The 16,019-nt window shown below is 34.0% G+C and overlaps 2 protein-coding genes across 3 annotated transcripts in view; both read left to right on the top strand.

Annotated features, from left to right (window-relative positions):
- Positions 1–16,019, top strand: part of LOC147839744 (uncharacterized) — a 512,229-nt gene that overhangs the window by 111,853 nt on the left and 384,357 nt on the right. The gene's annotated exons all lie outside the window — the stretch shown is intronic.
- The window catches only part of rasef2 (RAS and EF-hand domain containing 2), a 21,197-nt gene continuing 7,141 nt past the window's right edge, over positions 1,964–16,019 (top strand). The window contains 16 exon segments of one of the 2 annotated variants that reach the window (NM_001089427.1): positions 1,964–2,470; positions 3,830–3,982; positions 6,318–6,408; positions 7,052–7,147; positions 9,251–9,331; positions 9,721–9,836; positions 11,133–11,201; positions 11,323–11,404; positions 11,556–11,626; positions 11,780–11,963; positions 12,055–12,156; positions 13,606–13,750; positions 13,835–13,916; positions 14,614–14,728; positions 15,698–15,811; positions 15,889–15,965. In NM_001089427.1, coding sequence (NP_001082896.1) covers positions 2,160–2,470; positions 3,830–3,982; positions 6,318–6,408; positions 7,052–7,147; positions 9,251–9,331; positions 9,721–9,836; positions 11,133–11,201; positions 11,323–11,404; positions 11,556–11,626; positions 11,780–11,963; positions 12,055–12,156; positions 13,606–13,750; positions 13,835–13,916; positions 14,614–14,728; positions 15,698–15,811; positions 15,889–15,965 — 1,889 coding nt within the window. In that variant the 5' untranslated portion in view covers positions 1,964–2,159. 2 annotated transcript variants of the gene reach the window in all.

Below are 16,019 nucleotides of genomic sequence, written 5' to 3'. Positions count from 1 at the left end.
CTCACTTATTTATCACAGTAGATAAGAATATAGCAAAATGTTGTTGGGATTTACATCTGTAAGTTGTTGGGATTTGGCTGTAAGAAGAAAAAAACGTAAAAATGTCCAATTGCACCTACAGAGCAAAAATTAAGAAATTACAGTCAACTACACATTTTATGAATCACTATGGAAGACAGAGCCGCAGGTGTCTATTTTGCCCCAACACACCTTTAAGGGGAGGGTTCAAGTGGACAACGTCAGTTATTTAAGTCTTCCAATTAGAAAGCCTCCAGAACTACAATTCGTCATCACTTACATCGTCTCAGATTGTTGAAAAGGCTTTCACAAAAATAAGTCTCTACTTTCCATAAACAAACTCATGTGTTTTCATTTTTTTTTTTTGGAGCAAAAGATCAAAAGGCATGGCAAACATAGCAAAGCATCTTTCACATAATTCTTAACTCATATTTACCAAAGGCGCAATGCAATGTTAGTGGAGAGAGGACTCTACATTGTAAAAATAAATTTGTGTTGACAAGAAAGTCATGTGATGAACCAAAAGAATCTCCCCAGTTTTTTCACACAGCTAAACATCATTATAGAAACACCTCACACCAATGCAATAAACACTAATTTGACAACATCAGGTGCATCAAAAAAACTATATTGTAAATATTCTACATAATACATAATGAGAAACCAGGAAATTATTAAAAAGTATATGTGTAGCAAATTAATCAGGTTTTTACACTACAGCATTTTTAAGTTGTTTGAAGTTAAAATAATTTTTGTTTTGCTTTTAGTTTTTAATAACTGATCACTGGCGTCACAGTGGCACAGTAGGTAGTGCTGTCACCTCACAGCAAGAAGGTCGCTGGTTCAAGCCTCGGCTGGGTCAGTTGGCATTTCTGTGTGGAGTTTGCATGTTCTCCCTGCGTTCACGTGGGTTTCCTCCGGGTGCTCCGGAGTCATGCAGTACAGGTGAATTGGGTAGGCTATATTGTCCAAAGTGTATGAGTGTGGATGAGTGTGTATGGATGTTTCCCAGTGATGGGCATCCACTGCGTAAGAAAAAATGTACTGGATAGGTTAGTGGTTCATTCCGCTGTGGAGGCCCCGGATTGGTAAAGGGACTAAGCTGAAAAGAAAATTAATCACTGTACATGTACATGTTCATTGGATTACAAAATGTTCTCATCAAAATTTTCATAATTTTTTTCCTCATAAATTTTGATGTCTACCTAATTCAACTCGATTTGATTCCATTCGATTCAATTTAGTTCAATTCAATTCAGTGCAGTTCAGTTCAGTTCAGTTCAGTTCAGTTCAGCTCAATTCAATTCACTGAGCTTCACTGTCTATCCCACAGGGGTTAGAAAAATGCCTTTAGACAGGCTCACACACAAACAACACATAAATACACTTTAAAAAATCCTATTTAAAAAAAACAATGGCAGTGGGAATAAATGTCTTAAGTGTCTAATAATTAGCCTATTTTGCTTTGAATATTATGGCCATGTGTTGTTCCTGTATAGCTATTTGCGTGAAATAAATTCTTTTTATAACATATAAAGTAAGCAAGTTAAAAGTAATCTAAAACTCATACATAATTATAAGGTTTTTGTTAAATAGAATTTTTAGCATAACCAGACTACAACTGTCGTACCAGCACTGTTTATGAAAAGCAACACAAATTACTCACAAGTTTATTATGTAAGTACCCTCTTATGCTATCATTTTAGTATTCCTAGATTATCCTAAAAGTAACTGATGGGTTTCAGTATATGGGCTGGTTTGACAATCTATTTGTTCTCATGGTCAGGCTGAGAGACAAGTGTTATGGGCTGGTTTTTTACTCAAGCACGCCTACCACCTCCACTGCTATCCAATAACACACTAAAAGAGTTCAACTTGTTACACGGCGAGATAGCTAATGAGCGATCATCCAATCACTTAAGCCTTCAACTAACCTGCGTCGGATTTTAGCTTCAGCTTTCGGCGCACCTGTTGGTGATGTACATGTCGGACCACGATAGCTTCGCGTTCATTTCTCTTCACGCTTTCGTCTTTTCATCTTTTCGTTTTATCACTTCAGCCTGTTCTATCTGGAGTGGTATCTTTATAACACGGGTGTGAATAACTTTTTTTTCAATCTTTTGTCCTCGTCGAGTGGAAAGATGAACCACGCTGAGCTCAGAAGACTCTTCGCAGCATGTGATGGGAATCAGTCAGGAAGAGTCGAGTATGAGGACTTCACTACTGTTTGCCGAGAGCTTAATGTCCCCGCGGACGACATCAGGACTTTATTCAACAAGTTTGACCTGGACGGAGACGGATATATCAATTTTAACGACTTTTCGTCAAGCTTTCAGGAAGTTTCGGAAGCCCTCAATCTGGCTTCGTTGGGAAACTGTTTGCATAGTCAGAGAAGAGCTTGGGATGAGTTTGAAAACACGCTGGACGGAGATGTGGCCTTTTATTTGGGAAGGTATGTGTTCAATTGTAAAGTTCAAAATCACAATTTTTAAGCAACATTTACTAACAAACTAGAAAAGTGTTAATCTAATCAGTCTAACTGGGTCAGTGGCGATAGCTTAATTTTAACATTTTTAGGGCAATTAACATTTCCTAAAATATATTTTGTAGGCACACTAACGTTAGTCAGTTTTTGTTTTTTTGTTTTTGGCTTCGTTAATAAGTGAACACCGTGATTTATTTTAGTGTAGTTAATGCTAACGTTACCTTGAACATTGAAAACAAGGTTATGATGTCAGATTTTCTAGTTTCATAATTTGAAAGTGTAGATTTATTATTTTTTTTCTGGGTTTTTGGCAAATTAATTAACTGCTATATAGGCCTACTATAACCTATTCCAGCGTTATGGATGAGACTTTTGCAAAATTAGTAAATTAGTAAATTCTTAAAACAAATCCACCTAGAAAGTATGTGAACATGTATTAAAACATGTTTTTTTTTTTTTTTTAAAGCAACTAACCACAGAGATAAGTGATCAGACACACATCAATACACATACAACATGATATGTAGAAATTCTGTGAATTAAACTGCAAAACCCAAATTAAACGATGCTAATTAAAAGGATCTATATAATCTCTATTTTTTTGTTGGCTCTCTATAAAACAAAAATTGATTTAATTTTGTTTTACATTTGCCACTTGTGACTTTGGTAAATCAATGATTATTGTTTAAAAACGGTGACATTTGAGTATTATGACACTACTGCAAAACACAAGCCTACAAAAAAAAAAAAAAAGACTTAAGAAGGGTTTCACTATTTCGATCAAAACATAATTTTTATTGCAAGGTTGACATTTGCATGGAATTGCTCCTTTGAGACAGCTATTCTGTACAGTAATGTTATTACATCTCACATAAAGCTAGATCTACATAATCTAGTCTCAACATTTTAATCAAGCTGTCATTAGGATGATTTTAAAAACCACCCCTGTTGACATTAGGTCAAGAAATTGCAGAGCTTGTACAGACACATCCATGCCATTTTCGCTACTGAAAGGAAAGTGTTTGGCACATTTACATATTTAACTAAACCGTGCTCTTAGAAGAATGATTGGTGTCAATGTTTAACAATGCCAGAGCAAAAAAAAATGTTTTGCAAATAACTAAGCTTGCTTTTTTAGGGTCTGAATAGTTCCTGTCAATGAGAAACCTTTTTTGTCCCTTCGAAAGTATACAGTGTATGCAATAGTCAACATTTAAAGTGATTTTAGTAAAAAAAAAATTTTTTCTTTCTTTTATGTATTCTTGTTGTTTTCTCATTCAGCCTCTCTTTTTTTTTATCCCGCCCCCCCTCTTCTCATGTCTGCAGACAGTGGGATGCACTAAGTGAGTTGTATGAAGGGATCCACTCTACATCAGATGAGCTGTTACTGCAGCAGTTTGAGGATCTCATCAGGGCTCTTGTGACTGAGATCAGAGAGCACAGAATGGAGAGTGAACAGCTTGAGACCAGTCTGCGGAGGTGAGGGGAGAATTTAAGGGGGTTTGCCATTGATTTAAAAATCGTTTGGTTGGTTTGACTTTCAGATTGATGTGGTCAAAGAGTTCTCAGTGCAGTTTAAAGGCACAACGTGTAGCTTTTTTTTTTATGTCAAAAAAAAAAAATAATAAAGTGTTAAACATTTTACTGACTTAAACACTTACCCCAAATGTTTACAAGAATGTTACATTCAGTAAAAAAAGCTGTTTTAGTTAGTGACACTGTGTTGTCATGCTAATAACATCATACATCCTTAATTTCTTGTTTGGCTTTATAGAAAATAGAGAAACACTAAAGTGCATTTTATTATACAACAGAGCAGCATTATAACTCTAAAATGTATTTTGAATGATAAAACAGTGCTGCTGCTTCCCCACGTGATCATGAAGAGGTCTATTTCATTATGAAAGCTCTGCTGTTTTCGTGCCACATTACACTTGTTTCTCATCAGCAATTGCTTCAGTGGTCTTGTTTGGCTTCGATGACTTTCAACCTTTGCTTCAAACTACCATGATAAGTTTTGAATACCTTAGTTCATCTATGAACATTATTTCTGAAGGAGTTCTGTTGAATGTAACAGACAATTATAATGTAGATTTAAAGTTTGTATCTGATTAAAGGGGCTGTGTATATATACAAGTGTACAGGCATTCATTGTAAAGCTTAAAGTGCCACAAATTTAGTTTCTGTAAAAGCCTGTAGATGCACATTTTAAATAGACAGTTTTTTGTTCTCCATAAGAGCAGTTTTTTTTTTTTTTTTTTTTTTTTTTTTTATATAAATGCGGTGAAAAATCTAATGGATGTAAAGTCTGCATGCACATGGGTTAATGATATGGGCTATTCTAAGAGAGCTATTCTGTACATTTAATGTCAATGTATCTCAACTAGATCTACATAAACTATAGTCTCAATATTTTGTCAAGCTTTCGTAAAAGTACACCGCACCTATTGACATGATGTCAGGCAATTGCAGAGCTTGTGCAATCGTCCATTTTACTATGGTCAGATGTTTCTTACTGTTTCAGCTGTTTTTTTTTTTTCCGTTATTGAATGAATGCGCAGATTTGTTTCCCCTTATATATATCTTATATATATTTGCTTTACTCGCTCCCTTTCATTCAGCTTAGGCTGCGTTCCAGTCCACTTCTAGACACACACTTGTGAACTTCCCTTCCCTTGTTCCTTATGGGAATCCCCTCTGCTGTTTTAAAGTGCATTCCGCTTCATCAACTGAACAACTGACCCAGAATACAATGCAGTTGTGATGTCACAACAGTGTAGTTCCTAAGTGCCAAACGGTTTGGGGACAGAGAGTTGGCAAGTGAAGCAATTTGACTGAAATCCTGCCACAGTCACTGATTTATCAGGGATTGCCACAGTGGAATGAACTGCCAATTGCTTTTTACTACTACTACTAAACTTTTACAAAGTTCCTGTTTGCTGTTGACTTCATGCTCACAAGTATCTCATAAAAAGTGTTTCTAAATATTTTATTTGGTCATATGCCTTAAATAAACTTACTATACCAAACATTTAATTTGTAACCTCAAACTGTCTATTTCTGTTTTCCCAGAAAAATAATAAAGCAGAATTTTGACCATCTCTTTAGCATTTAAGCATTTTAGTTGTCACTGCATATTAAACGTCATTTTATGGACCTTTAGAAGTTGTGAGGGTCTTCAAGAATTAAAAGAGCTGTGCAATGCTATATTGTACTAAATAACATTAATGGATCCACATTAGTTAACTTCACTGACCTGGTTTTTATTCCTGTTCAGGAACTTTTTTTTTTTTTAACCACTTAATGGATTCCAATTCTAAAACCTTTATTCTTATGAAAGGAGGAAATAAAAATGTAAAAACACAGAAGGTTGAGTTACTAAGCTTGTGCTCCCATTTCACAACTATTTATGCATTTCTTTCTATAGGCGTGGACACCATTTCAGTGCTCTGTTTTCACAGTGAGACACAATCCAGGCCTGTGTGTTTAGCGTGAGGCTGTTTGTTTCACCTCAGATCCACTTCACACATTTGTAGCAGTTCTCAAGAGCCCTACCTTCGATCCTCCCTTCCCTTTAGTCAGAGGTTTACTATACTGCGCCTGCTTGATCAATCCGATAACACTGTGTAGCTTAAAGGAGTTATTCATCTCTCCAGGGGAACTTTTTTTTTTTTTTTTGAGGTCCGGGTGTTAGAGCACCCAGATGCATTAAAGGATATCCTAACACCAAGACTGACGGATTTAAACCACTTTCTGGATGAAAAGACTTTAAAGTTGCAGCTTTATTCTGAAAGTTTTGTTTTGATGTGAATAGGACAGAGGAAGTGTCTAGCAGTCAGCTAGCAGAGATGGAGGAGGACTTGCAGCAGCAGCTGATCCACACAGAACGAAGGGTCCGAGAAGAGGTGAGCCAGACAAATTTGTTTGCTTGTCCACACTGATTGTGGTGTGGCATATTTATGGATAGCTATTGAATATTATGAAAAATAATGCAACAAGCAGTAATATTTCTGATTTAATATATTTTAGGGCTATTCTAATGTGTTTTTGGTAATTTATAACATTTTAGTTGGACCATATTAAAAACATATATTTTTTTTTTAGTGTGTAATATGATTGGTGGTGATTTGTTGTTGTTATTACTTGAAGTATTGTCTATATAGTTGCCAAGGCCATAATTCTTTACTGTTTGTTGTTTTAACTAATTTTAGAAACCATTACATTTTAAGTATTTGCCAAGGCAATTTTAGGTTGATGATGATATTTTTTACTTTTCATTTCTATTAGCTTTTAGAAATGTCTTTATCTTGACACTAATTGATGAACTAAATGATCATGAGATATGAATTAGTTTTATTCTGTCTTGTAAATAAAGTGGAATTTCAGGTTCAGCTTCACCTTCATTCTTGTAGCCCAGTGAGTTTTTCTTTTTAACAGGAAGGCCACTCTGACCTGTGTGCACAAAGACTTCTCTATGAGCGCTTGTAAATGCCTCTTTATTAGGCCTGTGCATATAAGAAAAACACTTCTTGGGTTTCCTACATGCAGGAGCAGAAGAAGTTGGATGAATCCATTGCTATGCTTCAAATAAAACATGAGAATGAGTTGGCAGACCTGCAAACCACTATACAAAGGCTCACAAAGGTGAGATTTAAGTGATTCACATTTTAAAGGGTAGTTCATTTACTATTTCCCTTTTCTGCTGGAGCTAAAAGTAATTTTGAAGAAAGTTTGAAACCATAGACTTAAGTTGAGAAAACGAATATTATGGAAGATTATCGGTTTCCAGCTTTCTTCAGAATCTTTTTTTTTTTTTTAACCAAAAAAAGAAATTCAAACCGGCTTGTGAATTTATCACCTTAAAATAAGGTTCTATCTGACATTTGTCAAAATTGAGTTGATTTTTTTTTTTTTATTATTATTATTATTATTATTATTATTATTAAAAGACAACTTTTTTACATTATGTGATGTTTTTTTTTTCACCTATTGTTTACATTTTAAGACTTTTTATTTAAAAACAAAAAAGGTTTTATCTACAAAGTCGAACTCTAGCTTGGCTCTATAAGGTTCTTTCTGTGAGCCAATCAGCATTTTTAATGCACGCACGAGAACCAATCAGGATGAGCTTTCTTTGCTTTCTTCCATTGTCATTTCGCTGGACTGCTCCATTGACAGCGGGAAACACCAGAAAGACAAAATCAGAGTCAGCCAAATGATGCCGCAGCACACAAAATTGAGATGTGTGATGAATTAGAAGCATTTATTGACATTGAGATTCATTTATTAATTTTCTTTCTGGCTTAGTCCCTTTATTATTCTAGGGTCACCACAGCGGAATGAACTAACAACTTATTCAGCATATGTTTTACGCAGTGGATGCTCTTCCAGCTGCAACCCATCTCTGGGAAACAACCATACACGATCACACAAATACACTATGGCCAACTTCAGCTCACCCAATTCACCTGTACCACATGTATTTGGACCGAACATGGGGAGACCATGCAAACTCCCCACAGAAATGCCAATTGACTCAGCTGAGGCTCGAACCAGCGACCTTCTTATTGTGAGGCGATCATGTATGTCTCAGACATTGAGATGAAATGTTAAATTTTACATTGTTGAAAAAGAAATGAATATTATAAAATGTATAGATTAAATGTGAAATATATTTATTTGTTTACATAGTCAGTATAACACATTTTAGTGCTTATTAAACTCATTTGGTCATTGTCTGTTTCTTTTAAAGTCTTTAAATTTTAATATTAAGCCTTTAAGGGCAAATGCTTTAATTCATTGGGCATATACTTCAATAAATATAATTCGTACAAAGCATAAAATATAAAAAATATTAACATATTAATTACATAAAATTAACAGCTGCACTGGAAAAAAATATGTAGCTCGGCCTTGCATGCTTAATTTGAACGAAAAATATTCATCTGAAAACAATGTTATAGAAAGCAAAAATGTAACTCGAGCATCAACGTATTGTTACAACACCAACTTATATATTTTTTAATGAATTATCTGGCAGATAGAACCTTATAATTACAAGTAAAAAAACTTTTCAGCATTTATCATGTTTTTTTTTTTTTTTACTCCAATTTGCAAATGTAGGAACTTTTGATAATTTGATAACTTTAAAGAACCGTTAGAGTCTCTGTCATGTTAATGTATGAAAGAGAACTGTTACACATGTTTGCTATATGGAATAATAAATATAAATATAATTCGTACAAAGCATAAAATATAAAAAAATATTAACATATTAACAGCTGCACTGGAAAAAAATATGTAGCTCGGCCTTGCATGCTTAATTTGAACGAAAAATATTCATCCGAAAACAATGTTATAGAAAGCAAAAATGTAGCTCGAGCATCAACGTATTGTTACAACACCAACTTATATATTTTTTAATGAATTATCTGGCAGATAGAACCTTATAATTACAAGTAAAAAAACTTTTCAGCATTTATCTTTTTTTTTTTTTTTACTCCAATTTGCAAATGTAGGAACTTTTGATAATTTGATAACTTTAAAGAACCGTTAGAGTCTCTGTCATGTTAATGTATGAAAGAGAACTGTTACACATGTTTGCTATATGGAATGCAAAAACTTCGAAGCTCGGTATCTTAATCATTCGGAACGCAGATAGAACCTTTTTTTTTTTTGTACTCTCCTTTTTAATATCATTACATCTTTGTACATTTGATCTGATGTTTTTGTTGTCTCTAATTTTAGCAATATCAAGAGGAGTCAAAGTTAAACACCCCCAGGGAAGATTCAGTCAAATTAAGAGCCCAGATTAAAGATCTGATGGAGGTATGACTCAAAGTATTCCCACTTCCAGATCTGTTCTTCATTTATTGTTTCTGAAATATTTGGAAATGTAGGGGAGAGTGTGTAACATGCCTTTTTTTATTATTATTATTTTTTATTATTATTTAATTTTTAAATTTTTGCCACACAATTAAATTAATCCTTATTGTTTTAGGTTCAATCCACTTAGGTTCAATAAACAGCAGTAATGTAAATGCAGTATATGACCAAAGGAAAGTATACTGAAAAGTTATTTGGAGCTACTATAACTTGTCTACAATACTGACATACCTTACTCCCCTCTATTCCAATATATACAATATTCTGTTTTCTAAATACCAAATAAACTTCTGTGATTGTCAGCTTTTTTTGTGTGTGTTCTCTTCCTGCAGGAGAATGAGGAGCTGAGGGCTTCTCTCATGAAAGCCCAGATGAACGTCTCCATTCTTCAGGTTGAGTTGGATAAGTTAAAGAATGCCTTCACTGATCAGAAACGCCAACACGAGAGGTCAGAACTGATGCTTTAGTTCATTTCATTGGATTTGTGCTGATTAGATGTGACAGGATTTCAAATAAAATTAAAACCTAAAACACACTTTAGACAATGCATAGTTTTGCAATGGAACCCATTTTACAAATGCTTGAACACCAAAGTAGTGGCGTGTTAGCATTGTTTTTTTTTCTCTTTTACATTAAGGCGTATGTCTAGCTAAACTTTAGATGTCAGAATTCATTAGTAATCTGCATTTAGCTTGTTCGGTGTAACTAGCGTACATTCATTGCAGTCTCAAAAAAAAAAAAAAAAACACTCTTTATTATCAATCATGAGCTAAGCGTGAACTCTTGAAAGGAAATTGATTTTAAATTGAATTCATAAAGCTGGTGGCCCCTCATAGTTTTTGTCCACAGGGTCTTAAGGCCTTAAACTTTGATTACAATATTTAATACATTAAGTCTTAAATTTACTGAAATATTGTTGTACTGTAGTATTTATTTATTTTAATTTTTTTTTTAACTGGTCATTTCATTTGTACATAGCTACCCAATCTGGCCAAAACCCATACAAACACCAACAATCAATCTCAACTTTAAACTTTCTATTTTGATTTAACTCTAAGATAATGGTTTAATTTCCCTACAATAACATTAGTTTAAAATTGCTGCATGTATTTACTGCTGAGGACACTGACCTGGACAGATTGTTGTGCATACATTTTAGTTTTTTTTTTTTATAGTTTAACTTTTAAAAATTTTATTTTATTTTAAAGGGAGTTTGTCGGCGGTAAAAAAAAAAAAAAAAGGGTAAGGATACTAATAGAGCTTGCTTGTTTTTACACTAATTTAATATATTTTGCTGAGAAGTATTACAATATATTTAAAAAATACTATTAATTTATTACTATATTAAATGTAATAAACTATATTTTTTTCAAATTGGGCCAATTGAAGAATCCATTGATGTTTAGCCCTTTATAAGTCTAAAATCTCATGGTCTTAATTTTAGTGACACCTGCAGAAGTCCTGGTCCAATGTTGTTTGTCATGGTAAAAGAAATATTTTACAAGATATGTGTTTTAACAATAGAACATCACAAGAGTTAAAGAAAATAGTGCCATGAGTTTTGAGAAAATCTGTCATTTTAGGCCCAAATATCAACAGGAAAAATTAAACGTCCCTGCAGTGACTGAACTGGGAATTCTCTGAGTGTCATAGATTTTTTTTTTTTATTTATAAAGTGTAAATTCTGGAAAGCAATAAAGTAAATATTGAATGTATTATGATGCTTTTTATGTTCGTGCTTAAGAGAAAGTGATGACCTCAAGAAGATGGTGATGGAGTTCCAGTCTTATTCCAGCCATATAGAAATGCTCCAGTAAGTCACTGCAGTTGTTCTTTGCAATTGTCAGAGTTACCAGATGTTATAATGAAAGAAATAGTCTTTATCTGGCTCAGAATGAATGAATGAATGTTTTAACTTCTCTGCTTCTCAACAGGGAAATGAACAAATCTTTGTATGACAGCAATGATGGATTACGTTCCGCTCTGAGCCAGGAGAACGCCTCCACCAAAAGACAGGTAGATTATTATTATTATTATTTATTTTTTTCTCAATTGGTTCTGCAGTCATCTGAACCTGCAGAAATACACCACTTTGTCTGGAATTCATTATAATACACACCACAATAGCTATTCTCATTAAAATATTAGCTTATTATTTTGTTTTTAGCTCTCCCCAAGAAATGAAGTTCTTCCCAGGAAGATGAAACCGATTCGACAGAGTACAATGAATCAGAGCAGGTACTCATATTCTCCATTGTTTACTGTGTATTTTTCTGTCAAGGTACAACGGCAACAAATACAAGTAAACGCAGATGGTTTCTTGTTTAGGTCTGTTTATGTTTTGTAATATATAATTTTCTAAAGAAGCCATTTGTGTCTTATTATATCAAGTTTTACTAATGAAGAGGACACTCTGGCCCTGGTGAAGTGCTGGGCTGAAAAGTATTTGGACAGCGGTGTTTCCGTTCAGTCAGAAATGGATGCAATGTCAGGTATTGATTATGACAGTGACGACAGCCATCATTCAGTGGAGACAGTGCATCACAGCTATTCCTGTGTCCCTTCTGAACTGGAGGTCAGTTTTTACTAGTTTCCACACTACATGGATGTACAGTATGTGACTGTAAAAAGACAGCAAGATTTCTGTTAAATATCTTGTCTCGTAGGTGTCAGAGGTGAAGCCTGAAGCTTTGAGATCTGTAGCTCGTAGCACAGTTGGCTCCATATCATCCTCACTTCGGCGGCGTTTGTCTGCTTTTCCTGTCAAGGTATTTCATGTTTACTTCCTAGTTAATCTGAAAATAGGTAAATATTTGATTTAGGAGTTGCATGATTCTGAATGTATAAGAAATACTTTTTATTTTTAAGTTTTGAATAAAAACTGCAAGCATTGTCTAATAGACATCCAAACGTGTATAGATTGACTGACAGCCAAATTTAGCCTTTTAGCCAGTTTAACTGTAGTCTAGAAATATCCTAGTAATTAAATAGACTGGAATTAATGACTACATATAAAGTCTGTCTATTTGATCAAACTATTATTGGAATTATTATTATTATTATTATTGTGGATGCAGTATACTTAAGATGAGAGTTTAGCCTTGTTTTAGCAAAGACATCTACTTTATGTTTTGACGTCAGATGTCTTTTAAACCAAATTTGCTTGGTTGGAACTAACTTGCTGAAAAAAAGTTTACTTGAGGTTCTAAAACTGATAATACAGAATAACTCACTTCAATATATTTTCTATAAATGGCAGCTGGATTGAGTGATTTAGTGACTCATTCATTACTTTCAAAGGTAATTTACTAAGTATATTTGAACTGTGAACTTATCCTAATACTTTGACTTTTTGTCTAAGTATTGAACTAAGAAATGCTGTTTGGTTAAAGACACAAGCAGTTTAAAAATTGTTAGGTGCTTTGAATGTTTGCTATGATCATAATAGTCAGGATTAAAACACAGACCCCCATAGATTTTGGCAATTTTGTGATCGCTAAATCCAACGCAAAATCAAAAGGTGCAGTTTTTTTTTTTTTCCCCGATCCTGCTAAATTTTTAATATAAATGCAAAATAATCGCAAAAAATGTAAACCTCAAAACATCCATTTCCATACCACAAAATATTTTAGTTTACAATTTATTGTTTAAATGAATTATAGACATTGCATACGCAGCGCACCTGATGTATTTGAGTTCCTCAAATTACATCTGGGGATTGTTTTGCAGCTAATGCAGACAAGCAGATGAAACGCGAGTGATTTATCTGTAAATTCAATGCAAAAATAGGATTAGACATCCTGTGCTGCAAAATGGCAGTTTTGTGCATTTTATACACTTAAGACTGCAAAAAGTGGGAGCAAACCTCTAACAAACAGCAATGGAACAAACAATAGCAAACGGCTTACAATGATGGAGATTGGTTCAAGGATGACTGCCACTGGACATGACTCAATTGATGGACGTTATTTTTGCTTTATGTATGGCTGATATTATCAAGTCACTAAATGATTTTGTTTAGCTCTTTCCCTGCAGTTAAAGAGAAAACCTTTTTTGCCATTTTAGTTTTAAGGCATAAGGCAAAATGTTAAATCGGCTGCACAAAGCAATTGGCATCCTAAAAATCATATAAAATTGATAGATGTAAAGATTTGACATTTTGAAAGCATACTGTAGATGTCCATTAACCTGATTAACCATACAACTGTTCTCTGTAGCAAAATGAGGAAGATTTACTTGACACACAAGATCTGGCTCCAGTGTACCGTTTGGTGTTGGCTGGAGATGCCGGGTCAGGAAAATCCAGCTTTTTACTGAGGTTGAGTCTTAATGAATTCAGAGGGGATATACAAACCACTCTTGGTGAGAAGATGCAACAATGCCATTTTTTCTTAAGTGTGCTAATGTTACCATATGAATACAGTGTGATAATGGAGAATCTTGCAGGTGTCGATTTTCAAATTAAGAAGATGCTTGTAGATGGAGAGAAAACAAACCTTCAGATCTGGGACACTGCTGGACAGGAAAGGTACAGTGTGCTTTATGTAATAACCAATTGTAGGCATGGGCCAGTATTAAATTCTGATGGTATGATAACCTTGGATAAAAATATTACAGTTTCATGGTATTGTTTACTGCTCTAAAATATATTTTTTTTAAATGTCTGGGTAAAAAAGATAACTTTCCCCTTTGAACACAATATATTTTATTTGAGAAACATTTAAACTATGTTGTTACAGTCAACATGTCAGGCTAAATAATGAAAATTAATCATTGACTTCTGCTGTCTTCATTTAGTTTCAAAATCAGATTTTTTTTTTTTTTTTTTAAACGGCATACTTTAGATATTTTCTGCTGAAAGATACTGTGGTCCTAAAAAAACAAATAAAAATGCTTACACATACCTTGAGAATGGGATTTTTTTACTGTTTTAAAACCTCTACTTTCCAAACAGCGGTATACCTTGAAAACAGTTATCGCCCTATGCCTAACCAATTGGGTACATGCATTGTTTAAACAAGGGCATTTCCCTTGCTAGTTGTATCATGCCTTGCATTCCAAAATTTGGAAAATGTCCCCTTTTTGATAAGGCTAAAAAAAATTAGTTCCACTTATTTTACAATCACTTTTGTATAAATAATATTAATATATCATGAATTTTGTCTAAACTCAAAGAAAAAAGAACAACCCCAAACTGATTTAATAAATAGTTGATTCTGTTTCAGATTCCGCAGCATTGCCAGGTCATATTTCCGTAAAGCACATGGAGTGTTACTACTGTATGATGTCACATCTGAAAGCAGTTTCCTGAATGTCCGTGAATGGGTGGAACAGATCCGGGTACAGTAACACCAATTTAATGTCTTTACACCTATTTTACATTAATTGTTGTTGGGAATGCAATGGTTATAGATTTTGGTTGCATGATTATAGTCTGAGGAATAATCGTGGTGGTTTCATGGGTATGCATTTATTTGTTTCAAAACGCTAAACAAAGATAGAAAAATCACATAACTTTTTTTTTTTTTTTTTGCTGCCCTGTAACTAAATAATACAGCACAAAATAATAATAAAAACAAACTTCAGTATATTTCTCTTTGGATTTAAAAGGATTTTGATATTTAAACAAGTCATTTTACACTAAAAATAAATTGCAGAGCAATGAATAAATAAAAAAGAACCAGTAAAAAAAACAGCATTTTTCAAATGTAAATCTAAGCTACATATTAGTATTTATATAGGAATTCTATAAGTATTTCCCTATTAAAGAGAATGTGTGTTGGTACGTTTGGAACGAGTGTATGTTGCTCCCAATATGTGTGCACAAGACTGGCTCCTATATTAGAAATAATGAACTTGTGCATGGATAAGACGCAATTTGTGAATGGGCCCTTCATGCTGCTAGCCTCAGCCATAATACAGTGTGTGTGCATATTAGCCTTGGTGTACAAGCTTGGAGCTTTAAATTAGCACCGGTGTTGATGAGTCGGTGTATTCCAGGTTAAAGCCTTTACGATTAAGTGTAATGAATTAAAGGGCGGTTAATAGTGAAATCGGTTAATCATCACACATATTGTGCAGTTCCAGAATGACCACCATATTTAAATTTAAAGAGTGAATCCCATTATTGTTGTGTGAACAGAGCATGACATTTGAAGTGATTGACATTTTAGAAACGTCTTGCTCATTTGGATGCTACAGTAAATGTTAATTGCTGTAAATTACTTTAAAAACTAAAGGTGTTTAAAACTGAAAAACAAATGCAGCTCGAGTTTTTACATGACCTAAATGTGTGCACTTTTCGCACAGGAGTCAACAGATGAAGACATCCCAATGTGTATAATAGGGAACAAGGTGGATCTGAGGGCAGCGAGGCCAGAGGGAAGCTGTGTGAGCTCTATCCATGGAGAAAAGCTTGCAATGGTCAGTTTTGACTCAGATTTGTTTGTGAAGAGCATAATAAACATTGTGTCAATAGTAATGGCTATTGTTTATAACAGAATTATAATGCCCTGTTCTGCGAGGCAAGTGCTAAAGAGGGGACAAACGTCATTGAGGCAGTTTTACATTTAGCAAGGTAAGATACCTAACACTTCATAAACCGAGGGCTTTTCACACTTGAGACCACATC

Source organism: Danio rerio, chromosome 18 (assembly GCF_052040795.2).
Source record: "Danio rerio strain M-AB ecotype USA chromosome 18, GRCz13ab, whole genome shotgun sequence".
NCBI lineage: Eukaryota > Metazoa > Chordata > Actinopteri > Cypriniformes > Danionidae > Danio > Danio rerio.
The sequence above is the reverse complement of the archived record's forward strand: the minus strand, read 5'-3'. Positions and strand labels throughout refer to the sequence as shown.